Source organism: Diplotaxodon limnothrissa, linkage group LG18, assembly GCF_057381915.1.
Source record: "Diplotaxodon limnothrissa isolate DT_005_m linkage group LG18, D_limnothrissa_male_GT1.1, whole genome shotgun sequence".
NCBI classification, from domain to species: domain Eukaryota; kingdom Metazoa; phylum Chordata; class Actinopteri; order Cichliformes; family Cichlidae; genus Diplotaxodon; species Diplotaxodon limnothrissa.
This window is the reverse complement of record NC_140613.1, coordinates 23,829,649-23,857,080: the sequence shown is the minus strand read 5'-3', so window position 1 is coordinate 23,857,080 and position 27,432 is coordinate 23,829,649. Positions and strand designations below refer to the sequence as shown.

General features: G+C 40.5%; 2 protein-coding genes and 1 non-coding gene across 3 annotated transcripts; 1 reads left to right on the top strand and 2 right to left on the bottom strand.

The window, feature by feature from the left end:
- Positions 1 to 3,485: 3,485 nt before the first annotated feature.
- On the top strand, positions 3,486 to 13,432 carry LOC146613655 (DET1- and DDB1-associated protein 1-like). The gene is made up of 5 exons (XM_085377730.1): positions 3,486 to 3,803; positions 4,049 to 4,129; positions 4,294 to 4,345; positions 6,013 to 6,074; positions 6,200 to 13,432. Exons 1-5 carry the CDS (start codon positions 3,795 to 3,797, stop codon positions 6,302 to 6,304), a joined length of 309 nt encoding a protein of 102 aa, XP_085233856.1. The 5' UTR covers positions 3,486 to 3,794; the 3' UTR covers positions 6,305 to 13,432.
- Positions 9,629 to 27,230, bottom strand: ano8a (anoctamin 8a). Its single transcript, XM_085377729.1, has 18 exons — positions 27,032 to 27,230; positions 24,933 to 25,043; positions 21,816 to 21,948; positions 18,860 to 18,998; positions 18,656 to 18,752; positions 18,247 to 18,363; positions 17,971 to 18,098; positions 15,967 to 16,128; positions 15,112 to 15,264; positions 14,555 to 14,681; positions 14,324 to 14,379; positions 14,146 to 14,220; positions 11,959 to 12,456; positions 11,566 to 11,721; positions 11,296 to 11,487; positions 11,057 to 11,188; positions 10,734 to 10,844; positions 9,629 to 10,325 (listed from the first exon to the last, which is right to left on the bottom strand). Exons 1-18 carry the CDS (start codon positions 27,228 to 27,230, stop codon positions 9,663 to 9,665), a joined length of 3,249 nt encoding a protein of 1,082 aa, XP_085233855.1. The 3' UTR covers positions 9,629 to 9,662.
- On the bottom strand, positions 15,501 to 15,573 carry trnak-cuu (transfer RNA lysine (anticodon CUU)). Its single transcript has one exon. It is a non-coding gene; the product is annotated as a tRNA-Lys (tRNA).
- Positions 27,231 to 27,432: the final 202 nt, after the last annotated feature.

Genomic DNA, 27,432 nt, shown 5'->3' with positions numbered 1-27,432 from the left:
CTATTTATCAAATAAGAACAACCCTAGGTTTCTCTTCAGCACTGCATTCAGGCGAACAGAATCCAAGCTCTGTTCAAACATTTCCCTTAACCTTAACTAGTAATGACTTCATGAGTTATTTACAAATAAAAATGTAACCATTACAAAAATAGTCACAGCCATGCCACAGATGCATTTTTAAGAACAGCAACTGCTGATATATCTTAGTTTACTTCAATAATGTCTTCCCCTTAACCATCAATCTGTTGACCCCTCTTGAAACAGTAGTTGTTAAAGAGCTTGCTGCAGAGTTAGAGTTTGTGCCAAGATTTAGTGCATCATAGCACAGCACTAGTGAAAGTTATGAATGATTTTCTGGCCTCTGGCAGGGAACTTTATTTCTATGTTTTCCTATTAGACCTCAGTATTTTACTACAGAGAGATTTTACTACACACTGTTGCTTTTACACTGCACTGATAGACTACAGTTTGGTTATGTAAATGGGGAGTCTTCACACACAAGTTAATCATGTATAACATTGACCAGTACTTTTTACATTGTACATGCTTCCCCTAGGCAACATTATTAGAAAACACTGCAAAAGTGTCCATATTTTCATTCATATACAGATGACACTCAGCTTTAAGCAACAGAGCTAGATGACACGATTCTAGTTAAAGACATAAAGGTCTGGATGATTTCTGATTTCCTGCTTCTAAATGCAGATAAAACTGAGGTTGTAGTACTTGGCCCTAAAAATCTTAGAAATATGGTCTGTTATCAGATACCTACTCTGGATGGCATTACCTTGGCCTCCAGTAACAAGGTGGTTTCATTTTTGACCACAACATGTTCTAGAGTGAGCGCATCAAACAAATATATAGGACTGCCTTCATTCATTTGTGCAACATCTCTAAAATTAGAAAAATCTTTTGTCAGAGTGACACTAAAACAAGTTCAACCATTTTCAAAATCAAGATTGCTACATATCACTTAAAATCCAGAAAATCCCATTAGGCTCCACCCAATCTTAAATCATTACACTAATCAAAATATAAGAGAAGGTCATTTATTTCCTTGAAAAATGCAATCAAAAAACATTCATGACCAACACAGACTGTTGGTTATAAATTGTTAATGCTACCCAGTCACATGCAAAGTGTTAAGGCCAGTGCGTGACCCACTTGCCACTGGGACACAAACTTCAATACAAGAGCAGTAAATGTCAGAGTAATGACTAATGTCACAAACTAACTATGTACCATTACCAATTTTAATTCATACTAAATATAAATATGCAGTGTTGGGAAGGTTACTTTTAAAATGTATTCCATTACAGAATACAGAATACATGCCCCAAAATGTATTCTGTAACGTATTCCGTTACGTTACTCAATGACAGTAACGTATTCTGAATACTTTGGATTACTTAATAGATTATCATGCTTTTTACAACAATGTGAATGTACTATTGCTGTGTGATTTATTACTATTACTGAAGGTCCGCGACTCCGAACTGTAGTAAAGGGACCTCTGACTAATACGGCGGGGTCCCTGTCGGCTCGTAGCCGAAAAATAGCTTTACTTTGTTGTGTGGGTCAACTTTTCTTGCGAGAGACAGAGAGAGGCGTTGAAAGACTGCTCCAACGGAACTTATTGTTTTCGGAGGAAAACACGAACACGGTGTACAGTCGAGTCTTAATAGCTTACTTACAACTGGGCTCGTCAGGCACTCTTCTTGGCTGAAGTGGTTATTATTATATTTACATGCTTCCAGCTCCCGTTTTTCCTCGATGACAACTCGTACCTTTCCACTCCCCTTTTTCTCTCTCCCTCCTCGCGCTCACAGACCCATAATGTGTATGGCAGTCCATTCTCCCTGCAACACGGACTACACTGGCCATGATGCTACATTCTTTAGAGCTATGCTTGTAGCATTCTGCCTGTTAGCTTAGCACAACAACAACAACGAAAAGGCGCTCTCTCACCCAGGAAACACACAGTCGCAGAGAGAGAGAGACAGCGTCGCCCTGTAACCATGGCAACCGTAGCGCTGCCGCCTGGAACAACAGAACGTAGCTGTCAAACAAAACCCAAACAGTCCTGACCCGCGACAAAATGAAACAGGAAAGTACCGCAGTGTAATCCATTTATTTCAACAAAGTAACTGTATTCTGAATACCACCTTTTTAAACGGTAACTGTAACGGAATACAGTTACTCATATTTTGTATTTTAAATACGTAACGGCGGTACATGTATTCCGTTACTCCCCAATACTGTAAATATGAAGCTGTAGGTAGTGATTTAATTTCAAACTGAACTTGTTATTGCTGCCGACCACCTGCAGTACCTTCGCAGCCCACCAGGGGTCCCCAGCCCAAACTTTGAGAATCACTTCATACATTTATGAAGACAGCGCTTCACAGTGCAAATGAATAATGAGCCAAAGAGTTCCTCAAAAGAAAATGATGTGGTATTATTCAATAGTCAACCCAACAGAACATGCTTTCAGGTATTATATACAAAACTGTTGGCAGAGAGACCCACAAATAAGTGGCAACTGAAGGTGGCTGCAGCCAAGACCTAGCAGAACATCCCAAGGTAGGCTGGACTGTCATACATTATTCTCAGGCTGTCCTAAAAACTCCCTGAAAAGCCTTCATTTAATCCCAAATAGTCTGTATGTTTATTGTCCACTACTGTATTTAATCATTAGTTATTATTAAACTCTGGCTCTTTCTCCCATAGTGTGTCTTTTGTCCTGTCTCTCTGCTTTCTTCTCTTTCCACTTACACTTAACTGGTCTTGGCAGATGGCTGGCCCTTCCTGAACCTGGTTCTGTCAGAGGTTTCTTCCTGTAAAAAAGAGTTCTTCCATGAAGTGCTTGCTCTTAGGGGGATATCTGATTGTTAGGGTTTCTTTCTAATATTCTAATATAAAACATATTGAGGCGACTATTATTGTGAATTAGTGCTATTTAAAAGAAAACTGAAATGAATTCAAATGTTTAAATGTTTTAAATCAATTAAATTGTGTTGTAGCTCTTCAAATATGAGTTTAAAGGTAGGCTTTGTCTTGGTTTTTTTTTGGGGGGGGGGGGGGGGGGGGCTGAACATTTACAGTTTAACACCCTTGCAATATTCTTAAACCATTATTGTAATTCATTTTAACTGAATATACACGACAGGAATCAGTCCGATCACTAAATTAATGTTATTATTATTATAGCTTGTTTTATGCTGCTGTATAATCTGCGTTTTTAACACTCCCTCCCTCTGTGTGCAGATCCCCAGAAGCTGATAAACGGTGTACGTGCGGGAGGAATAGTGGAGAAAGTAGTGTTGTTTTTATGAGCACCCTCGTCCATAACCTGCGTCGTATTGGGGAATTTGTCTTCTACGTCATGACTTTCTGGCCAATCGGCTTCTTGCTCTTTCTCTCTTTTCCCAGACCTGTCACTGCTCAGCCAATGAGATAGGCTGGGTATTAGAAGATAGCCGCCCATAAGAGACGAACAACAAATATGGAGTTTTAAAATAGTAGCAAGTTGGCGGCCAAAAAGACCCTAAAACTCGGCGTTTTTGTAGTTACACGAGTGGTAGTTTTCTACCTGACTGAAGTGACGCGATGCAATCATATCAAACGTAGTTTATGTTTTGTAGCAGGCGCCGTTGAACGGGTAAACAGTTCGGTATCTTGGCTTCGACAAAAACAAGGCTTAGTAGCTAGCTAGCTAAAGCAGTAGCATTTGCTGGTTTTCACCCTCACCGTGCTTTGCTCAATAAGAGACGAAGAGCACGACCCGGGCAGAAATGGAGAAGGTTGGTTCATAGATACTTCATTCCTGAACTGTTTAAGTTGCTATTGCGTCGAATTGCTTGTTGTAGCAAGTGCGACGTGCTGTAAATAGTCTGTCACGTTACAAATACGTCACCTTGATAAATGTGAAGGGCAGGAGTTGTTTGTGCAACCTGCCTGAGTGTGTTTTACATCTGGTAGTGTATGTGTGTCGCAGCTGTAGTTACACTTAAGTGTTTATCGTCTTATTTTTCTGTTGTGTATACAGAGAGATTTCTTGAAGGGACTGCCCGTCTACAACAAAAACAACTTCAGCAGGTTCCATGCAGACTCGGTGTGCAAAGCCTCAGTGAGTGATGCTTGTGTTTCTCATCATGCTCAGATGTTTTCATTTCTAATCTGAGCTCAAGAACGTTTTGTCATGTTGTGATGCCTTTATTGATGTCTGAAGCAGTTTAAACAATAATAGACTAACTTGGGCCTCTGTCTTATTCTTTCTTTTTCTTTTGGTAGAACCGTCGACCATCTGTGTATCTTCCAACTCGGGATTATCCCTCAGAGCAGAGTAAGTACACACCCAGTGAATGGCCTCTAGGCTTTTACGTTCTTTCTCACAGATTGCTAAACTTTGGACTGATGTCAACTTGTCATAGGCTTATCATTATCACCTTACAGTGTTGTGAAAAAGCATTTGCCCCTTCTTTGTTTCATATTCTTTCTTTTTGCATATTTGGCACACTTTCATGTTTCAGATCATTAAACTAATGTTAATATTAGTCAAAGTAAATGACTGAGTAAATACAATATCCACTTAATTAACTGATCATTTGTCAGGGGACGCCTGCTTAGCCCTGTGTGGAAAAAGTAATTGCCCCAACCCCTGTGCAGGCATAAAAATCTCAAAAAGGAACACATTATAAAACAATCTAAAGAAACAGCAGAGAAACAAAGTCACTGACCTCTATCAGTCTTTGGTTACAAGCTGTTTCTAAGGCTGGGACTCCACTGAACCACAATGACAGCCATTGTCCACAATTTGGGAAAACAGTGGTGAACCTTCCCAGGAGTGTCCCATTACGTATGGCATAAAACTAACACAGCATTTAATAAAAGCAGCATCATACCGGCAGTCAAACATGGTTGTGGTAGTGTCACGGTCTGATGTTGCTTTGCTTCTTCAGGACAACTTGCTGTAACAGATGGAACATGAATTCTGCTCTATACCAGAAAACGCTGAAGGATAATGTCCTGCTATAACTTTGTTCTGAAGCTCAAGCTTACTTGATTTATACAGCAGGACAATGATCCAAAACATACACCTCTGAAAGGCTCAAAAAAAGGTGTTGGAGTGGAGTGGACTAGTCAAAGTCTAGACTTACTGTAAATCCAGTTGAGATGCTTTGGCATGATGTTAAACAGGTCGTTCATGGTAGAAACCCCTTCAATATGGCTGAATTAAAACAATTCTGCAAAGAAGAGTGGGCCAAATTACTCAGCAAGTTCACAGCAATGTGAAAGACTCATTACCAATTGTCACAGAGATTTGATTGTAGTTCTTGCTGAACACAGCTGAGACTGAGGAGGTCACTCATCCAAGTGACGAAACGTTCTCTCATTGAAAATGCTACGTCCAGATGAACAGAATCAACCTTTTGGGATGTACTTACCTGGATGATTGAGCATGCATCAAGACAGGGAAAGGTGTTTTTGGATAGCTTTTTTCCTTAAAAAATGAAATCATAATTTTAAAAACAGGCAGTTAGTCAGGTTGTCTCTGTCTAACATTAAAATTTGTTTGATCCAAAACATGTAAGTTTGACAAACACGGGGGGAAAAACAAACAAACAAAGAAATCAGGAAGCTGGCAAATACATTTTCACATCACTGTATATGATGTCTCATATTGTTACTCTCAGCAGTAGGCATTAGATGTGTGCAGTCAAGTAAAATCATTTATAAAATGCTCTATATGGTTGGAGATGGCTCATCATTTAACATGTTCACTTTGACTCAAATATATTGTCTACCTATTTATGCATTTAGAGATTATTGGCTGATTCATTGATATCACAATTCTTTTTATTCCCTAAACATTGATGTCTGCATCTTCACCAAAAGTCACTCTACATAAACACTCTGCATCTATTATGCATTTCTACATTTGTTTTCTCTTTTTGCATTGTGTGCTTTTGTGTTTCTCATGATCAGATCATCTCTGTTTTTGTTCCTCAGTCATAGTCACAGAGAAGACAAACATCTTATTACGTTATCTACATCAACAGTGGGATAAGAAGGTAAAGGCTTTTAAATATCGTTCATCTAATGGAGGAAGCAGTTTCTGCTAACTATATTGTCTATGATGGCACGTCTCCATTATGTTGTAGTTCAATGGTTAACATCCTTTTCCTTACTCCATCAGAATGGGCCAAAAAAGCGAGAACAGGAACCAACAGAAGGGGAGAACACGGCACCTCCACGAAAAATTGCAAGAACAGACAACAGAGAGCCGAATGAAGCTTCATAAACTGCTGCGCCATCGATTCTCTGAGTAGAGACTGACCCACTCAGACAAAATGCACGAGCCGCTGCAAAATACATGTTTGCAAACAAGTTCGCCACAGCTGCACAAGCAGTTTGATTTCAGACCACAGCTGTCAAGTTGTTCTTAATGTTTGGACTTGACTTTAGAGCTCCTCCTTAACCAAATACCCTTTTCCTCAGTTTATTCACTGCTTTCATGCATTGTTTTCTTCACTTTGAGGAGGCCATACTTCTACTTCAGAGGTTTGTTTTTTCTTTTCATAGTAGTCTTAAAATGATCAAACATCTACCTCCTTATTGCTCAGTCCCTGTGGTTTTATTCCACTTACACCCATGTAGTTTTTATTTAAAGATGCCAGGGATTTATAAAAAAAACAAAACTTTTGGGCTGACCCTTTAAAGGTTTACAGTTGCAGTAATTCACACATATCTGAAATGTGCATGTGCTGTGAGATGACCTTGTGGATATTTTTCAATCAGGAACTTACATTTTTGAATTATGAACAATTTCTGTTGTTACTTATGTCATTTTAGGTAATCTTTTTAAAGATTACTGCTATTACAATAAGTGGAAATAATTATTTTAATAGTGGTTCAGGTTTAGCGTTAGATTCAGGGTTTGTTTTTTATGAGCTGTGTTGCAGAAACAAGACGAGTGATTGAAGAAATGTTTGTTTTCTCCCGATGAATAATAACTATAATGATTTATTGCCTTATGTGGAAGTGAGTGTGTTTCCACTTGCGTCTTAGGGTGCCCCTTGGTTTACATTGTGTTTCAGGAAGATTAAGCACTGCAGAATTGGATGGACTTTGGTGTAAGAAAACATCCAAGCCAATATTTATACTAGAGGATGCAATTTTTACTTGTACATATTTTGTAGCTAAAATCTCAGCTTCTTAATACTTCAGCAGTTGGATCTTTGTAATGGCACCATCAGCACAGTATTTGACTGAATATGTGTAAATTTACACTTTAGCCATACTGTTGTTTTGAGGGACTACTGAGCATCCTAGATGTAAATGTGCTGTTCTCATGTGCTTAAACACGTCAGTCATTTGAGCCATGTTGAGGAAATATATTTGGATCAACAAGGTTCAGTACATACATTGCGAAGAGTGAAGCTGCTCCCATGGCTCTGCGAATCTTGTATATTTGTACAGTATGTGTATTGTGATTGCCCTCACCTTTTTATCAGGTAACAAGACTCACTCCAATTTTGTCTTTCCCAAGCTAGCTGTAGTTATCCTCAAATTGTTAAGACAACTTTTATGCTGTAGGGAGTTTCTGTAAATGAAACAAAAGCATTTAACTAATTTGCTGAGTTTTTGCACCTTAGGTAAGAAATACCTTTTGAAAAGTTTAACCTGCTACAGTGTACACGAGCCAGCCACAAATTAAAACTGACCTTATGTCATGTCGATCCCCCCTCGTGCAACAGCTTTGAGTGTGTGGAATTTAAGGGATGGGTCAGTGCTTTGGGCTCTTTGTGTTGGTTGAGCTGTTCCTGGGCAGTTTGATGTTTGGCCAGAAGCAAGTGCTGTCCTTAGTCCACTTATGTACTTTGTTTAAACGCCCACTTTATTTAAGAGAAAGTGGGTGATAGACTTGTGTATTTCATCTTTCAGAGGTTTTATCAGTGTGTCTGACTCATGAATGTTCACTTTCGTCGCTTGTGCAGGTCAGTGGAATGAGAGTACACGTAGATTTCACAAGTACTACTTTAAACCTGAAAGAGGCAGTGTATTTTCTTTAGCTTCATATAAGAGTCACCCATTTCTCCTGATGTCTTATGGTTTGTATTCCATCACTTGATTAAGTTTGTTGTTTTGCTTTGAGTTGATTGTATAGCTGTATTGTCAGTTTTGGATGTTCTTGTATAGATTGCTCTGTGACATGCAGTAAAGATGACTCTGTAATCAGCAGCCAGTCTTTGGGTGAAACTGAAGAAAGATCCTTCTTTCTGATTGCATGTGCAAATATGCAGGTAATATACAACACTTTAAACACTTGTTTATTTTTTTTATAGCTTGGCACCTGAAAGCTTTAATACCATGTTTATATAAGAGAATACACCAATGACCACTTAAGTACAGTTCTTTTAATAATTGGTTGGACCCACTTGTACCCTCAGAAATGCCTGAATTCTCCACAGCATAGATCCAACCAAGGGCTGGAAGCATATTTCAGAGGTTTTGGTCCATATTGACATGATAGGATCACACAATTATTGCAAAATGGAAATTGCTCAAATTTTCTATTGTCCAGTTTTGGTTAACCTTTGCAAATTGTAGCCTCACTTTCCTGTTCTTTTCTTGACAACAATCACACCTGCTTTGGTCTTCTGCTGTGTAGCCCATCAGCTTCAAGGTTTGATATGTTGTGCATTCAGAGATCCTGATAATTTGAGTTACTATTGCCTACCTATCAGCTCAGTTTCCAAAATACTTAAGACCAACCTCTCTAGCACCAACAACCATGTGTTCCTTCCTTTCCCGTTCTGATGCTCAGTTTGAACTACAGCAGTTCATCTGGACTATGTCTGCATGGCTAAACAAGCAGTTGAACAGATATACCTAATAAACTGGCCTCTGAATGTATATGAGCGTTTTAATTCAAGCCCTACATCCAGCAAAGAAATTGATCCAGCAGCGCGGTCAGTCATACAGTGAGTGTTTTATTTCTCGATGGGCGTTTATTAAAGTGAGATTTATTTGCATCAAGGAAGTACATTCACTAATTTATGTAGTAAAATAATTCATAGAAAATCAAAGTTAAGAAAAATAGAATATTTTTTTATGGTCACAGTGAATAAATCTGACCTATTGCGGAGGAATACAATGGCTTTGAAAGTGCTTCACAACTAAAAAGACATAATGGAGAAGTAATGCATGCACATAATGCAACATGCATTTTATACAGGCATCAAAATGAAGGAGAAATAAACACAGAATGGCAAGTTGCTGCTCGTGACCTCTGACAAAAGGGCTCATTGGTGATAAAGTCCTGGAAATTGAGGGGGGGAGCTATCGTTCACATCAATACAGTGTTTGGTGCTGTTGAAAACCACTCATGCAGTAATTGAACCTTCATTAAAGGTTACTCAAGCTCCATTCAAGGAGTTATGCTTACTGTACATTTTTACATGGAAGTTAGATAGTCGAGTGTTAATAGATACAGTTTAATGTTTTGTGAGAAGTAAGTTGCATGAAGTGTGAAAGTCTAATCCTCGCTGACTTTACATGTGGTCCTCATGACTAATATTCTGCAGTGCAGGTGCATCAATGTCACTTGTATTCTGCTCTCCACTTTATAATAATACACTGGTTTGGCTGATCATTTATTAAGTCTTTGAGTTGGAGCTTTCTAAATCAGTCAGTTGTTTCGATTCAGCTTTATCTGACTCATTCGAGGGTAATTCCTCTGAGGATGTGTTTAACTCAACCCTACTGGGTTGAGTGTTAGCAGCCTGGGTGGTCAGCTGTGTCCCATTTGCGCACACCACAGTACCCTCTGACTTGCTGAAGCTGAACAGTTTCCCAGGACTGAATGTCCGGTTGGGGGATTGTGACCTCTCCTGGCCACTAGGGGGAACTGAAGAGGTCACTGTTGACCCCTGCGTGGCTCCAACTGCCACTGCTGGCTCTTTTTTCACCTCAGGTGACTTCAAGAACTTCAGAAATCCCGGGAGCTTTGCTTCGCCTCCCGTTGGGGACTGAGCCGGTGAGCGTGACGTGCCGGAGGAGAACTTCCCCTGAAGAGGAATGATCTGCTTAAGCTTCATCACATTGTTGTTTCCCAGCAGAGAGCTTGGTCTCTTGGGCTTGTCCCCTGGCTTGCTTACTTGTGTTTTGTCATGGTGATGCTGGTGCTGGGTGTCTGCCTTATGGCAGTCACTCTCCTGACGGGCTTCGGCCTGCAGCTCAGCATGACGCTGAAGCTCTTCTTCTTCACGCCGGCGCCTGAGCTGCTGCTGGAAGTGTTGTTGGGCCTGCAGCTCATGCTTCTAAAGAGGGAGAAGTTTGACATTAAAGAGAGAAGATGAGGGATAAATACATATAGAAATATACATTGAAATATTATCCATTTAAAATATATATATACTAACAGTGATGAAATGCAAACATAAATACAAATATCTAGATTTTTTTCCATTTTGGCTCATAGTTGTGTTGCTATCTCTATAATGAGACTTATCATCACGACAAGATGCCAACAAGACTATACAGACAAACACAAACAGTTACTTCTTCATTACAATCAGAAAAGGCTTCACTGGTGTGCATTGTTGGATAATGCACACCATGAGGCACCAAGGGGCACAAATGTAGAGATATACAAAGACATGACACAGTATGCAGCCAACAGCAAGCCTTACGTTGGCCGAAGGTCTTTCAAGCTATCACAGTTATACCTTGAAAGCTTCCCTTCGTCGGTACTCTAGCTTGGCCATCTCTTCTGCTACCCAGCCAGGGATATCAGGGATGGCAACATGGATGATGTACTTTAGGAGGATTGCAAAGTGCTGTAAACCACCAAGACCACAAAGGGACACTCTCAACACACAGTTCCACCAAGGCACAATGGCATTCTCCCACTCCCGCCTGTCTTTAATATTTCTATTGAACATGTCATACAAATACCAAAAATCACAATAAATATAAGAAAATATCATTTTCCACATTTACAGAAAACAAACAAAGGTCTTCCCTGCCAAATTTACACGACTGCAAATACCTCCAATAGGACGATGGAGATGATGGTCATTTCAGGACTAAGCCAGGGGAACAGACGTTGAAGCTGCCCGCACTGACCAATAAGGTAGCAGTTAACTATAATGGCTATCAAGCCCATGGCCTCCATCGCAGTCTGGTGACACACAGGGAGAGATATTTACATATTATCAGATGCCCCTGCTGTGCACACTGGAGCCTGGAGGCTTTTCTGACATTTTTCAAAGCATGACACACACTGACCTGCCATTGTCCTATGTTCTCCACCCTCTGCCCAAACGGTCTCTGCAGGCCGGTACAGAGCTTCAGGGCATCGCTGCGTATTTCGATGATGTTGTTGATAAGGGCGCACATGGCCGCCAGCGGAAACGCAGAAGAGAAAAGCACCACATAGCCAAACTGAATGAACATCTCCTGGTAGTCCTGAAGTGTGTCCTGTCAGGGTCAAGTTGTCGTTAAGCAACAAAATTTCTATTAAATGTTAAATTATTTTCAATTTAAGTGTAGTCCTACCTCGTATGTCTGCATACAACTCTCAATCTCGGCCTGGGTCAGAGTGACAGTTTTTGGCTCTTCTGGTGGATCGATCCATGATTTCTTGTCATCATTGCCCTCCCCCACATTCCTTCTTCTCTGACAGACAGAGGTGGTATTGTCTTTGGTGTCCTGCTAAAGTAAATATTAGACTGCTAATGTAGTAACAGGAGCTTTAATTCTATAGCTTTGCATTGCATACTTTAGTTGTGATATTGTGAGATAAATGACTCTCAAACAGCACAGTGTAATATTGAGACCTTTGATACCTATTAAAGCAAAGGACGTCAATTTTGCATCTTAAAGACATACGGCAAGAATACGAAGCAGCAATAGAATCTGATACACAGTTCAATTAAGAAAACCACATACTTGAGGCAGCACTTCACAATCACTGTCCTCATCGCAGCTATCAAAAATACTGGAAGGATCCATGCCCTCCTCCACCAGCGTGGGACTGTCCTCTAGGGAGCTGTCATCCGCTGCCTGCGTGTCCATTGTGACATCCTGGTAGTCGACCTTCTCGGTGAAGCTGACTTTACGTTGCTTCATGGCACTGTCTGTCATGTCCCACTCTTCCTCTGTCAGCCTGAATCCTGCTTTCAGATCTCCTCTTCTCTTTGGCTCTGGGTTACCGTTTGCACTGTGACTCACAGGAATTCCTCTGGGACTCAGAAAGGAATAGGATGTCATTGAAGCTTGAGCCTTTCCCAGAGCCAGGCGGCCATATTTGAGCACGATGGCTTGGAGAAGCTCCCACAGCACCTTTGGAGTGAACACACCGAGCTTGTTTTGCTCATACAGGTAAGGCTGAAGGACCTCTTTGATGTTCTGTAAGAACTGGCGGAAAATCAGTAGAGTAGCTAGCATCTGTGAAGAGAAGGACGGGATCTGTTACTATGCTGAATGTAAGAATGACATCAAAGCAAGACCCAGTGATTGTTGAGTAAAAGAAAAAACAGACTCTGGGATTCATAATAAACTGGTGCTTAATTCAAGAAATTGTGGGTGTTGCTGTTAAAGCTTTGATCTTGTATGATTTAAAGTTTAGGGCAACAAATGCAGTGTTTCATTATTATGCCATGCTGTGCAATAGTCTTGAGCAACCCTCAATTCTTTAAATTTACTTCTGCACCGTGCATCGTTTGCACTGTGACTGACAGGGATCCCTCTGGGACTCAGAATGGAATAGACTTGTTTCTAATTTTTGTTTTAAACTGGTGTGGATCAGTAGTTCTCCAGGCTTTCTAAAGGTCTTCCAAAGCTTTTCTTTAGACATTGGCTGCTTTTTCACTCAGTCCTTGTACCTGACCAATTTCTTTTTGTGTGCCAAGTTGCAGGCTTAAAAACAATCTACTGCAGACAGACCGTTTCAGAATCATTATCATTTTGACAGATAATGGAACAAAAGGCACCCTACATCAGAAGATCTTTGAAGGTCCTTCAAGAAGCCTGGAGAACTACTCCTGATGACTGCTTGAAGAAAGCTTTCTTAGGAGAGTTCAGGCTGTACTGAAAAATAAAGTGGTCATATCAAATATTGACTTTTGAGGTTGTTGGAACAAACTGGTTTTTGCTTCATCTACTGTACTTTCATTGTTGTTTGCAAGTTTAAAGAAATCACAGCATCTATTGTATTGGCAAAATACAAAAAAATGAGGGATAGCTGAAGACCTTTATACGGTATTACACAACTAACATTAAATCTCTCACCTAAACAGTGACATTGGATTGTAGCCTTACACTTTGCCACGTGACTCTATGTTCACTCACTCAGAATTTGTAGACTCAAACAAAATACCTGCCTTAATGTAACCTTTGCACATTTGAAAAAATGGTTCACCTATAAGACAGCAGTAATATTTACTATAATATAACATAGCATACTATTGTCATATTGTATTTATAAGAATTTTGGGGATAAAATACCTTTTTTGGGTGTGTAGTGCTTTTTTAATAAAAAATAAGTATTTCTACTAATGCTGCATTCATGTGCTGTTGGCATAATTAGTTTCCAGTTGGGAAAAACACCCCTTCAAAAGGAAACAACAATAAAAATTCAAGTTGCTTAGCTGTTGACATCACACAGTGTGTGTGTATATATATATATATACACACACACACACACATAATAGGGACCTTATGAATTTGAATATTCAAGTCATTTTTGTCATGTGATCATATGGTTTGAGGTTGTTAGTTTATGTCTTTGTAGCTGAACCTGAATTAGATATAAAGTTAATATCAACAACCATTAATGTAATGTTTTATTTCCACTTCCTGACTTGAATGGAAATGAACTCATGTGAAAAGCCCCCAAATACTAAATAAAATATGGCGCTCATTTTAACTTAATAACCAAGCTGTCTGCAGCTGAAAAAAATCCTTTGGTTAATCAGTTTGGTTGATAAAATTGCAGACAACAACAAGGTTACTACTGCAAACTGCCAAGTTTCAGGTGTAGAGTCGCTACTTTGGGCCACGGTGCCCAGTGTTCAGCAAAGTGACATTTGGGCATTTGAAGATAAAATTACTTTTAATAAATAAAACTGTGGTTACCTCCTTTAGTCTCTCCATGTCCTTGAGGTAGAATCCAATGTAGAAAAGGCTAAGGTAAGAATTGATGAATTCAAACTGCAAAACAAGAAGAAAGCATTGCAGAAATGCAAACGCTCACTCACTCACTCGTTCATGGTAAACTGTTTTTATCCCCAAATGAGGGGAAATAATGACTTACAAAAACCATCTTGATGATGAGATTATTCTCATAGGCACTCTGGAGTCTGTAGTTTTCTAGGCAAAGAAATGCAAATAAGAATAGTGTTATTCAGTGTGCAGGAGTTTTTCCTCTAACAAAAAGTAAAAATGCAGACTAGGACATAGGACAGCCTTCTACATACCAAAGAGTTACATAATCTAAATCACAGTCATGGGCAAGTACGCTTCATTAAATTTAATTTCTTCTTACCCATGTCATTGAGCCAGTAGGCGATCTTCTTATACACTTCATCACATACAGTTACTGTCATGGCCAGAAGTATCTTCGGAATGAATCTTGTAATACTAGGCAGCTCCTGAATCTCCATCACCACTTCCTGCAAAGTGAAATAGAAGTATGATACATTTTTAATGGCCTGTTCATTCATGTCTCAAATCCCTGGGCTATTTTTAAAAGGCCGTTAAATGAATGTGAGCAGGTAGGAGGTGTAGTTGATTATGGTCTGTTTAACCTGTTTTAGAAAATAACACATTACTCAGGACTACCAGTTGACATGGATCTTACATTCTTCATAGCTTTTATTAAAAAAACAAAACAAAACATGGTAACGTTATGACAGAGTAAAGATAGACTTTATTGGTCTGAAGCAAATTTGTTCTCACTTTTTACCTCTCTTGTTAAACTCCTTATATACTGTATTTATTTCATTAAGAGTAGAATTAAACACAGATATACATAATCTCCATGACTATATTAAATTCATTTTGTCTCACTGAACCTGCACACGGTTGTTCTGGGTGTCAAACCTGCAGTTCTAGGCAGAGGAGCATAGCAAGGAAGACGAAGCAGAGACAGAGGAGGCAGATGGGCAGGCTGACCAGCCATCTGAACAGAGCTCTCTTCCAGGGTGGGTAGTAGAACTCCTCACAGCCAGTTATAGGACTGCAACGCTTCACTCCCTGCAGAGACAGCAGAGGAGGAGGGAACAGACGGGGCAGGCTGAATATGAGATTGGAGGCTATTTTGGGATTTTTGTCATCATTCGAAGTGTAAAAATGAAATGAGGTGTCTTATCACAGCAAACAGCTAATTCTCTCTATATAATTTGTTACATGAAACTCGTGCCATCAGTAAAATTTGCAACATTGCCTGCCAAGAAGTCAGATCTTCCTAATAGCTTCTTTAAAAGCTATCACGCCCAACGTGGGGCTCGAACCCACGACCCTGAGATTAAGAGTCTCATGCTCTACCGACTGAGCTAGCCGGGCTTGTGCTGAGGAGTTCCCACACTCCCCTTTTGAGGCATTAACCCCCCCCCCCCTTGCAGTTTTCTATTCATTCCTCACAGCAGGACACAGTGAGTTGGACACCTCCACCCCCCGCGCAGACACACTCACACTCACACAATACTCTTAGAAACACGTTGATCACATTTCCTGGAATTGTGACGCAACTGAGTTGCTGCAGAACTGAGTAACTGATCCCTTGCATCATGCAAAGACAGCGATATAGCTTTTTACTTTGATAAAAATGGAAATGCTGAATAAAAGAATTCAATGTCTGCGTGTAATTCCATTAATTTAAAAAAAAAAAGCTTTAGAAGTTTATTATCATTATCACTGAAAAATTCTTGGTGGTATAAGATCTGAAACAGTGCTCACCCTGAACTGAGGTCTGGGCTCCTCTAAGGACTCTGTGGGGGTATCCAGAGTGCCCCACCTGTAAGCCAGCTCTGCCTCTCGCCTCTTCCAGCGCTCCAGAAACAAAGTCGCCCACACAACGTTGAAGAGGGCAAAAACCACACAGCAGATATCCTGACTGGTCTGAGCAGGAGCATTAGAGAACCAAAGACAAAATGCTGTAACATGTGATGATAAAGTTATACCATGCAGTGCCACTGATTAGATTATTTAGTTTGTATCATGTGTTGCTTTAACTTATAAACAGTTTAAGCATTTTATGAAAAACATTAGAGGCAATTCAGTGGAAATTTCATATTTACTTTCATGCATACTACCCCAGTGTTTACTCCTTACATGTTACATAGCGACTGTGCGATCGTGAAGAGGGATTTTTGTCTGTTCGGCTTTCACCGTGCCAGCACGTCAGCTTGACCATAAATCAAAGCTGCCTACTTCCTGTCGGGGACTGCTATCTTTTCAATCTCACACATTCAAATTAAAAGCCTCTGTGCCAGAGTATTTATAGTGTCAGGAGAGCCAAACCAGAAAACGATACGCTGAAACGAATACGATTATTTCCGTGTAGATCAACTATCATCTATTTGAATATTTAGTGGTCCACAGCCATATGTTTGATGACATAATACTCTGAATTTGCTTTATACAAATACATTTTTTTCAATTTCCACAACAAGCTAAAGAAAAAATTAAATATTTTCCTGAGATTAATATGCTTTTTTTTTTTTTGTTTTGTTATTTTGCCCCTGTACACCACTACAGTGGATTTTAAATCAATGAAGGTGTGACTGAAGTGCAGACTTTCATGTTTAATTTAAGGCCTTTTACAAAGGTTTGGCTTGACCTGCTTTGAAATTAAAGCTGGTTTTATACACAGGCATCCATTTCAAAGGAAATTGGACAAACTGGCATAATTTTAATTGTAAAGATTTTTTATTTATTTATTTTTAAATCCTGAAAATCCTTTCAGGCTGTCCAGGATCTGTGTTCAGTTGCTGCTTGTTTGTGGGTCTCTACATTCAGTTTTGTAGTTAATACCTGAAAAGCATGCTCTGTTGGATGACAGACCCAGCCAGTGAAGTATATCCGATTTCTTTGCTTTGTAAATGCACCGTGAAGCAATGTCTGATCAGTTTTGTAATATTTGTCTGAGGCTGAGTAGAGAGTATAGCCTTGTACACTTCCAATTCATCCCATTACTTCTATCAGAAAACACTAGTGAACCGGTTCCACTGCAGTCATACCATGACGCTGCCACCAACATGTTTTAATAGATAATGTGGCATGCTTCATGAGCTGTTTCTCTACTTCTTCTTGCTTTTCTTTTCACTCGTTAATTTTGGTTTCACCTGTTCAGAACTGTGCAGGCTTTTGTGTTATAGGTGTTGTCTGGGGAAGCATAATCTGGCCTCCTTGTTACTGAGTGTATCCAGTGTTTTGCACCTTGTTACAACAAGGAAATACAAGAGGAACAAGGAAATACAGTGTTTACAAACCCTTCCACACATGAAGGCAACTGTTGATTGTAGACTTGATGTAGAGTTGTTTAAATTCTGTACATTACCGATTGTTGACAATGACATGCCTACATCCTCAAGGGTGTTTTTGACTTGGCTACATGTTGTGAAGTTGTGTTTCCTGGAAATAATTTTTTCATCAAACACTCTTTTTTTCTAATTAATGATGACCTGCATTTGCATCAACATCTATTTGGACCTCATAGTGAGAACAGAAGAAATACCAAATACAAGCTGAACACTTGGAATCAGCTCTAGAGCTTTGATCTTTTCCTAATTAATCAAGAAATAATGAGGGAACGTGCTTTTTCTGTTTGTAGTCAATTGTCCAGTTACTTCTGAGTATTTGAAACCCACTGTGGTTGTGTACAGAGGCAAATTTACTGTCAAAAATCTGTGTCCAAAAATTACAAATGTTTTCAAGAAAGAAAAAAAATGGTCCAAGTACCTGGTCAGCCTCTGCTAGCATCCAGAGGAGAAAACCAATGACAGCAGGATAAAGCATGGAGTTGGTGTAGAAACCCAGCCAAGAAAAATACATGGCAATCTTCACCCCAAAGTAGTCACAGATGTCATCTACAAAGTAGAAAAATTGAAAATGTTGAGGGTTTAGGATTTGAAGGCATCACATAATGTTTTACAGTGTCATTTAATATTCCTTATAACTGTATGTAGGCCTAATGGAGGCCTTCTGTTTACTGCCCTCCAAAGTAAATGTTCCTACCGAGGGGCTGCCTCTCACATACAGCCTGGACCCAAGATGTCATCAGCTGGTTGAGTATCCTCTGCTCATGAAGAGGAAACATTTGCTGGATCACCCCCCGAGCTATCAGCTCTGGAACTAAAGAGACACATCAAGTTTGGAAAAACATGGATTCTAAAATCTCATGTAATCAAGCAAAAAAACAATACATTAAGTTTATCTTAGTGAAACAAGTAAAACTCTAACAGTGGATGTCCTGATAGTTTTCAGTGAGGGTTCTTGTGTTAGAACAACAGATGTTCATGATGAACTTGGCATCTATTTGTACTTCGGATAAAATATGAAATATTGCATTTAAAAGCAATTGAATTTGTGGAGTGTTTAAGGAATGCCTCAATATAAAGTGCTCATAAAAAAAACCCCAGCATACTGATTGGCTGTCCCTCCAGGAAGTGAATGTTGTGAAGCACCTCCCCGTGCTTGGCTCGCAGGTTATCGAGCCAGTACTTAATGATGCTCTGGCGCTCCTGAACAAAACCACGAACACGAAGCAGGAAAAAAAAGGAACACATACATTTTAATCCGTTTATACTGTTTAAGATATTCAAACATGACCCAGGGTTTGGCTTCTAACCTGAGAGGTAAAAAAGCAGAGCTCGCTCTCAATGTTCTCATAGATGTTGTCCTCCTCACAGGAAAAGCGCCGCATGCCACCACCAAACTGTGGTTTAACGTTCTTGTGCATGCCCATCTGCTCCGCTCCTTGCAGTAAGCTGAGGGTGAATGAACAGCAGCATAAACCCTGATGGAGAACTGACACTGCACAGACGCGGCACTGAAAATGTTTCATTATTTAGGTACATTAAGGGCCGGTGAATATCAAACTGCAGTGAATACAAGTGGAGGTGGAGGATGACTTGTCACATGTGTTCAAAATAATTTTACTCTGATACTCTAATTACATTTCTTGCTTAGAGTTTGTTCATTGACTGTGACATTTTACACTTAGTACTCCATTTTCAGAGCCACAAAATTATTATTGGAACAATTGACTAAATACCAATTTTTTTGGGCTGGGTAAGACCTGGTCTTTTGTAACACAGCTGGTCATCTGCCTCTGACTCCCTTTCTCTCAGGCATCGTCCTCTGTCACACCAAATTACTGCATGTCCTCCTTCACATCCATGAATCTCGTTTGTGGTCTTCATCTTTTCCTTCTTCCTGGCAGCTGGCACAGTCTTTTTCCAATATATCCACTACGTTCTCTGCACATGTCCAAATCATCTCCTTGCTTCTCTAACTTTGTCTCCATACCACTAAACCTGAGCTGTTCCTCTAATGTACTAATTTCTAATCTTTTCCACTCTGGTCCCTCCCAATGAAAATCTTAACATCTTCAACTCTACTACCTCCTGTCTTTGTGTTCATGCCACTGTATCCAAAACATAAATCATAGCAGGTCTCACCCGTCTTTCACTCTTGCTGCAATTCTAGAGTCACAAATCAACCCTAATTCTCACCTCCACCCACTCCACCTTGGTACATTGTTAAAACGAATGAATGTACTTGCTAGATCTTCAACACCAATAAAAAAAAAAAAAAATGACCACAGAGGACAACTAAAGCGGATGAATTGTGAATTTTTTTCCTTGGTTAACAAAAACACTTCAGACCAAGTCAAGAACACTTTGGAGGAGGTATCATTGTCAAGATCTCCAATCAACAGACATCTTCATGAGTGTAAATAATGAGAGAAAACCACCAGTTAAACTCAAGAACTAGAAGATCAGATTAAACTTTGCCAGAAAACATCTAAAAAGCCTCCACAGTTCTTGAAAAAGAAGAGATGAAACCAAGATGAGCTTATATCAGAATGATGGGAAGAGAAAAGTCTGAAGAAAAATCGAAACAGTTGATGAAATAAAGTACACCACATCATCTGTCAAACATGGTGGAGGTAGTGTTATGGCATGGGCATGTATGACTGGCATGTTTATCGATGATGATGATGCTGATAGAAGCAGCAGGATGAACTGTGATGTGTACAGCTCTGACTCAGACAAATTAAATGGTGCAAACTGATCAGACAGAGCTATCCCAAATTGCAAGGAGGTCTGGCCCAGATCTGGTATTAAGCCGGCAATGTATCATGCCGACATCTGCACTATTATGCACATGTTCTTATTACATGGCTTAATTAAGGTACACATTAGGCTGACATCTGGGGCCAGAGCTGAAACTGTTCTGGGCCAGCACAGGGCCAGTAGTGTGTCTGTAACTGGCCCGTGGCTGCACTCAACCAGTAGCAGTTTTTGATACAGGCGACACGGGCGGTTACCCGGGGCGGCATCGTGGTGGGGGGCGGCATCATAGGCATCGGCAAAAAATAAAAATAAAAAATGCTCGTTCTGATGCGGCCCCGACGTCATGCCAGCGCATATTGGGAATGGCAGAGGCACTGATCGGTTTTCTATTTGCTGGGAGTAAGGGTGCCCTCTGTTTGTGAGGTGCGCCTGCTGACTGCAGTACAGGGAGAAGAGGGTGGGGCAGCGGGGGATTCTCTGGCTGGCTGGAGTAGCATCTAATAACCAACTCGCAAAATAAAACAAAATAAAAACAAAACAACAAACACGAAAACACCAGACATCATGATACAGACTTATAATTTGCACCGATGTTTTTTCGAAATTCTATACGCGAAAAGTGAGCGCGAGAGCCCTTGGTGCGCCTGCTCGCTGCTGAAGTCAAAGTAAACTTTCTTGTCATCTCCGCCGCATACAGTCCAGTATATAGAGAGATGCCCCAGAGGGAGTGTTTGCCCAGGGCGCCAAACAGGCTAGAACCGCCTCTACACACAACTTACACATGGCCCACATAGGTAATCCACACATGGGCCAGCAAAGGACCACCAGTGTGTCTGCAATTGGCCTTGTGCTGGCCCATGTGTGGGCCACCTTTGGCAAACCAGATCCTGGCCACCAAAGGGCTGTCATTCTTTGCGGTATGCGGGCCATGTCTAAGCACATTGTGTGGGCCAGATTCGGACCATACCAATTTTGCTATGTGGGACAAAGTGCAAACACAGCATTCAAAGCCTTTGGTAATGTCCATGAGTTCAAGACCTGAGGCAGTCATTGATTACAAAGGATTTTCAAATATTAAAAACAGTCCTCGTATTTAAAATTATGTTAGTTTAAAAAAAAACAACTTTTTTTTTTAAAAACTCTTTAATTAAAGCTGAAACTCTGGGCTTTAATCTTAAAATCCACTGTGACGGTGCACACAAGATCACGTAACGGAAAAACAAAAATAACTGTCTACAAACAGTAGACAGTTATGGGCCTAACTGTATATGCCAAAACCATCTAATCATATATGTAAAATTAATACTTCACATTTTTGTATCTAACTGCACCTAACTGAATCGGAGCTGTAAACACACAGTTCTTTCATACCAAAACACATTTATTTGCCACGACCCAACACTAAGTCCGGGTATTTGTTTGTGGCTAAGATGAAGCAGGTGTAAATCAATAATGGTATAAAATGTCAAAATGGCCTAACACACAGACAGAGTTTGAGTTACCTACTTCTCAAACGTTGTTGTGATGAAGAAGGCGTTTGCCTGGGTGTGTTTATGCTGTCGAACCTGGATGCTGACTTGTGGGATTCCAACCCGAATCTGATTAAGAAGCCACAGCAGAGTGTGGTCATCTATTGTGTCTGTAGGGGAAAATGTTGACATTTTTTATCAATCGCATTAATGTCATTTACATGTAGTTTTATTACAGTCTACATTAACTTGGCAGGTTTAGAGTCTCGTTTATCAAAATTATAAGGAAATTACATGTTTGATGCTGTGTAAGGAGGCTGAACCAAAGCCAGTTTTTCACAGCTCTGACTGAAGTGTCATGAAGCAGGGAGGTAGGTGGGAGGTGGAGGCGGCAGTAACAGGCCTTTCCAGTTAAATACTTGTCTCCATTTACCACAAAGATTTTTTTAAAAGCTATTGAGGAAGGACTGTAACCAATCAATCTTTTTCAGCTGACTATGAAAAATTTGAACCAGTAATGAAACTGTTATAGACCTTACTAACACTAAACATCACACTGAAAAGCATTTACAACGTTAAGTTCATCTAACGTGGAAACGCTTTAAAACAGGTGCAATTTATATATAAACATGTGCCGTCTGTGTTTCTTTCTATCAGATTCAGCTCTGACTGTTGCACATTGTTGAGTTACAATTTTGTAACAGCTGCTGTCTTTGATTGCTTAGAATAAACTCATACTGAGCCATTTATGGTTGATTAAAAACTGCTTCAGCTGACTCGATAAGACTACATTTTCTGGTTAAAATTCAAGCGTGCCTGCCTTGATTAAAAACTGCAGGTACGCAAGATAAGACAGTTAAGGTGCAATTCTGTGCGTCATGTGTGCACTTTCAGATGAATGACTTAAAACATCAAAGCGTAAATAGGTGGAAACAGTTGAACTCTAAACAATCAAAGCAGCCGATGTTTCTGCTGAAGGTCGGCTCAAAAGGAAGTGTGTGCAATGAAAAGATTTTTCAGAGTGGTCATAAAAACCAGACGCGCATTCTTCAGATTTGTTTTCTTAATCATAAAAAATCTTCACAGTAATCGTAAGATCCAATGTCGAAGAGTTTACATTTCAATTCCTGTTTTACCACTAAACATCTTAACAGTCTCAACCATCCCTTTACTCTAATTAAGTTAAATGAAATTCATTTTACATTATATATATAAGACATTATATATATGAGACATTATATATATGAGACATTATATATATAAGAACTGAGGTTATATATATATATAACCTCAGTTCTTAATAATGAGGATAATAAAATTGCATAAACACATTTTATTGACAAGAAGACATTTCAAATACATATTAAATACTTAAGCTGAGAAAATGTACCATTTTATAATGATTACATGTCTCATAAAAAGGTTGGGACAGGGTCGTGTAAACCACCGTGTAACATCCCCTCTCCTTTTAACAGCAGCCTGTAAAAATCCGGTGACTGAGGAGAGCAGTTACTGGAAATTTGGGAGAGGAATTTTGTCAAATTCCTGCCACCATTTACAAATCATACATCATAGCAGGTCTCACTACCATCCCTTTCACTCTTGGTGCCATTCTTCTGTCAGAGTTCACCCTTGACAACCGTGTCCTGCCTGGACTCTCTTCTTCACCTTTATTGTCCTTTGACTGTTGCATTATTTAATCCTTATATCTGCCTTCACTTATCCTACAGACATCTGATGTTCCCTATAACTACATTCCTGACACCACCTTACTGCCTCCTATCTCTTTAAGACTGCACGTTCTGCACAAGATGTCATCCACCTGTGTGCACCTTCCTCCAATCTTATATGTCATGCCGTGGTCCTCCCTCTTACCTCCCTACCAAAGCCATTTCTATAGTTTTGGCAAAAATCCACCCCCATCTGTCCTTCTGTGTTTCTCTCCTTAACACCATACCCACTTAACACCTCTGTTTCTGTCGCGCAAATGTCCATTGACGTCTGCTCCAATCACCACCCTCTTCCCCCTTCAGACACTCTCTTGCATGTCATCCAACTTACTCCAGAGTTCCTCTTTCTCTTTTTATTCACATCTACCCTTTTGGGCACTTTGAAAATCTCTTCACCTCAGTAACACTGTTCACACACTCTTCCAACAAGATTACCCCTACTTCATTTCTCTTCCTACTTACAGCATGGTAAAACAGCTTGAATCCACCTACAATGTTCCATTCTACCTGGTCTCCTGCACACGTAATATATTTAGTTTCCTTCTCTCCATCATATCAGCCAGCTCTCTTTCTTTACCAGTTATAGTCCCTAGATTTGCTACTTTCCCCTGCCTTTCCTTCTCTCTCCTTACCTTCAAACATGCCTTCCCCTTTCCTCTTTCTTTATCTTTCAACAACAGTAGCACAGATTCCTCCAGCACCCTGTTGGCCAACGGCACCCGATGCAGTCCTTGTTAACCCAGGCCCTGACCGGACATGGTTATCTCATTCTTTATGATGCACATGTTTGATTTGGTTAAGATTTTACACTGGTTGGAGGATTAGGAGTCCCCCTGCAGTCTTGGTCAAATGTCTCACTTTAAACATTTGATGTTTTCCGTATTCCACTGTAAGTACAATATGTATTTATGAGATCAGCAAATAATTGTATTCTGTTTTTACACAGCATCCCACCTTTTTGGGAATTCAGGTCGCAAAATGTACACCTCAAAACCAGGACACACTGTCTTGAAAATGAAGAGTAGAAATACCAGACAGATGCAGTAAACTGAACATATATGCTGCAGGATTTCATGTCACCAAAGATTATTTACAAAAGCAGTCTAACATAGACCCCACACAAACGGTGTCATGTTAAAATGCAACATAATGTATAGGATGGGACTTTCGTGTTGTATATGTGAAGGTTTGGCCAACGAATTCACAGCTTCATTAAAATACACTGCAGAAGGGGATGGTGTGCAAATACAAGCACAGTAAATGGAAGATTTCTAATTGTCCCCAGAGCCCATCTGATAGTCACAATCATCTGACTAAGTGGGTGGCTGATCATCACTGATATTAAATGAACACTGTTCTCTCTGCAGCAAGGGCTTCAGCACAGGACAGACAAAACAAACAGGACACGTCTGAGCTTACTGTACCTGGGAATGTCATCAGTATATCACAGTTCTCTGTGGGAACCATCTTTAACCAGGACTTCCGTGACATAATAAAGTGCCTGGCCTGTAGAAGTCGCTTCCCAAACAGTTTATCTAAGAAAGACAGGTAATATAGAGAAAGGATGAGACTGGGTCAAACTGGGGTTAACAAAGTTTAAGGAGAAAAAAGACAGATGCTAACCACAACTGACCAGTTTTTCATTGATATCAGTTTAATCACAACATTTTCCATTCACTATTAACTGTTTGCTCTGTCATGGTGACATAGGGACTGAAATGTAGAAAATAATGAGTCATCTCCAGTGAAGGTTAATAGTGCTGTGACTGAGCAAATGTTCTGAGAGGCAAACAAACAAACCATCTGCAAACTGGTCGGTGAGTAAATACTCACTAACAAGCTACTTTTTCAAGCCTCTCTAGATAAAAATTAAGTGCTGACAAACCAACAGGCCTCGGTTGTACTCAGCAGCGTCATCCCACTTGTGCATTATAACGACACGCTGAAGTCTGAAGTCATCATTTTTATTGCTGTGCCTTTCACACGTTGGTTTTCAGTGGCTCACGCTCAGGAGCGACAGCCACGGTGATGGGCGAATCGCTTCATAGTTCACTGAATTATACTGTAACACTCTTTCAGTGTGTGCCTGTCTTCTGGATGTCACATTCTGCAATATCACATCACCTACTTACAGCACGTATTAGCCCTCTTTCTGAGGGCCTTCGGTGCTGCTGTCATCTTCTGTGTTACAGTATTTTGTGGCTCACTGCATTCAATACATAACTAATAAACTCCAACATCAATCACACCTAACCAGAAATGCGATGAATAAATTCATAAAGATCTGACGTTTTGTATGACATAATGATGCGATCCAAGCCAAGCTACAGACACTGGCCGGTTCTACTCCATGCTCTGTGTGTTTCAGAGTACTGCACACCAATGTTCTCGCTGGTTACTTCTCAACATGTTTTTTCCGTTTGATTTTACTACTAATTTAAATATTTATTGAGGAGTAAGCCTAAATATTGTTTACATACTCTGTTGCCAAGTCAAGTTGGGATGGGGTGGTTTCCCAGCATGCAATGGTCAAACAGCAGGCAAGAATCCATGAAGTGCAAAGTCTTCAACAAACAGGCTACACACAAACCAGAAAGGCGGAAGCTTTGATAATCTGCTGTAGCCTCCAGATTGACAGAGCAATGGGAAATGGTAGGATATCTTTCCAGACCTTTGAAAGTTTAAAGTTCTTTTTTATGTATGTATATATATTATGTGACACCAAAGTTCCCCCCAGTGTGGTTTACGCTGGCTGGTTGAAGTCAGATCGTAAATGAAAGCAGTAGCTATCGTGACACTGTTCAGGCCTGGACTGTAAGGGTTATACAGTAAGAGGCCCAGACTATTACCCGAGTCTTTAATAAAGGCAAGGTATCTATGCGTCCTGAAACATGCCACCACAGAGCAAACCCCCATGAATTGTCACAGAAGAGTGGAGTAAAAGATGACAGCGCATATAGTTCTCACTGCTTTTTATAATCTTCATAATCCATCCATCCATCCATCCATCCATCCATCCACCTCTTGCTTACTCACTACTGTAGCATGCTATTTCTCCGTGTAAAGTCACAGCTGACATCTGAGCTCGCAGCGCATTATTTAGTGTCTTCGGAGTATAGCGCACAGTATCCGACAGCCCGCCGGGACACACACCTCCGTTGCATATCAGCCCTTCATGCACCTGTGGACCAGAAAGCCTGCCTCGGACTCTTCCCGGGCCTGCCTGAATCGGAATGCGCACCGTGTAGCGGCGAAATTAAAGGACACGGAAACCTCAACCCAGTCACAGACGGATCCCTCCTGTCTCCCCAGTGAGTCATTCAGTAAAGTCTGTTCAGCACCAGTGACTGCACCATATCGTTTGTGCATTATCCCCATTCTCTCACTCATTTCTTTTTTTCTTTTTTCTTGGTAAAGGCACACAAACACTCGCTTTCTGTGACCACAGAGAAAGCGAGTCCACACACACATTTTGCAGTTCACCCCTCTCCCCACCCCCTCAATCTTTCTCTGCGATACTCACTCAACACTCCAGACGGGGTTGAGGACGTCTGTTGATGCTGCTGCTGGTTGTTGGTCCTGTCCTGCTGCTGTTCGCTTGGCACCGTCCTCTCCATCCTCTCCCCTGCCCCGTCTCTGTCGCTTATGGCTGCGGCGCTGCTGCTGCTGCCACTGTTTACAGTAGCATCGGCATCAGCTGCCGCGGTGCCCGCCGCTTGCATGGTGGTGCACAAATACTCCAGTTGGTGAATTGGCTGGAAGACCGCACCGCACGGTGGACTCTGATTTTTTTTGTTTATTTCATGGCTGTTGCGTGCAAAGGGAAACCCTAATGTATGTGAAAGATGAGGAGGAGGAGGAGGAACATGATCATGGCATGTACACGTTACGCGCACCAGTCGTGACTGTGTGACGACAGAGTTT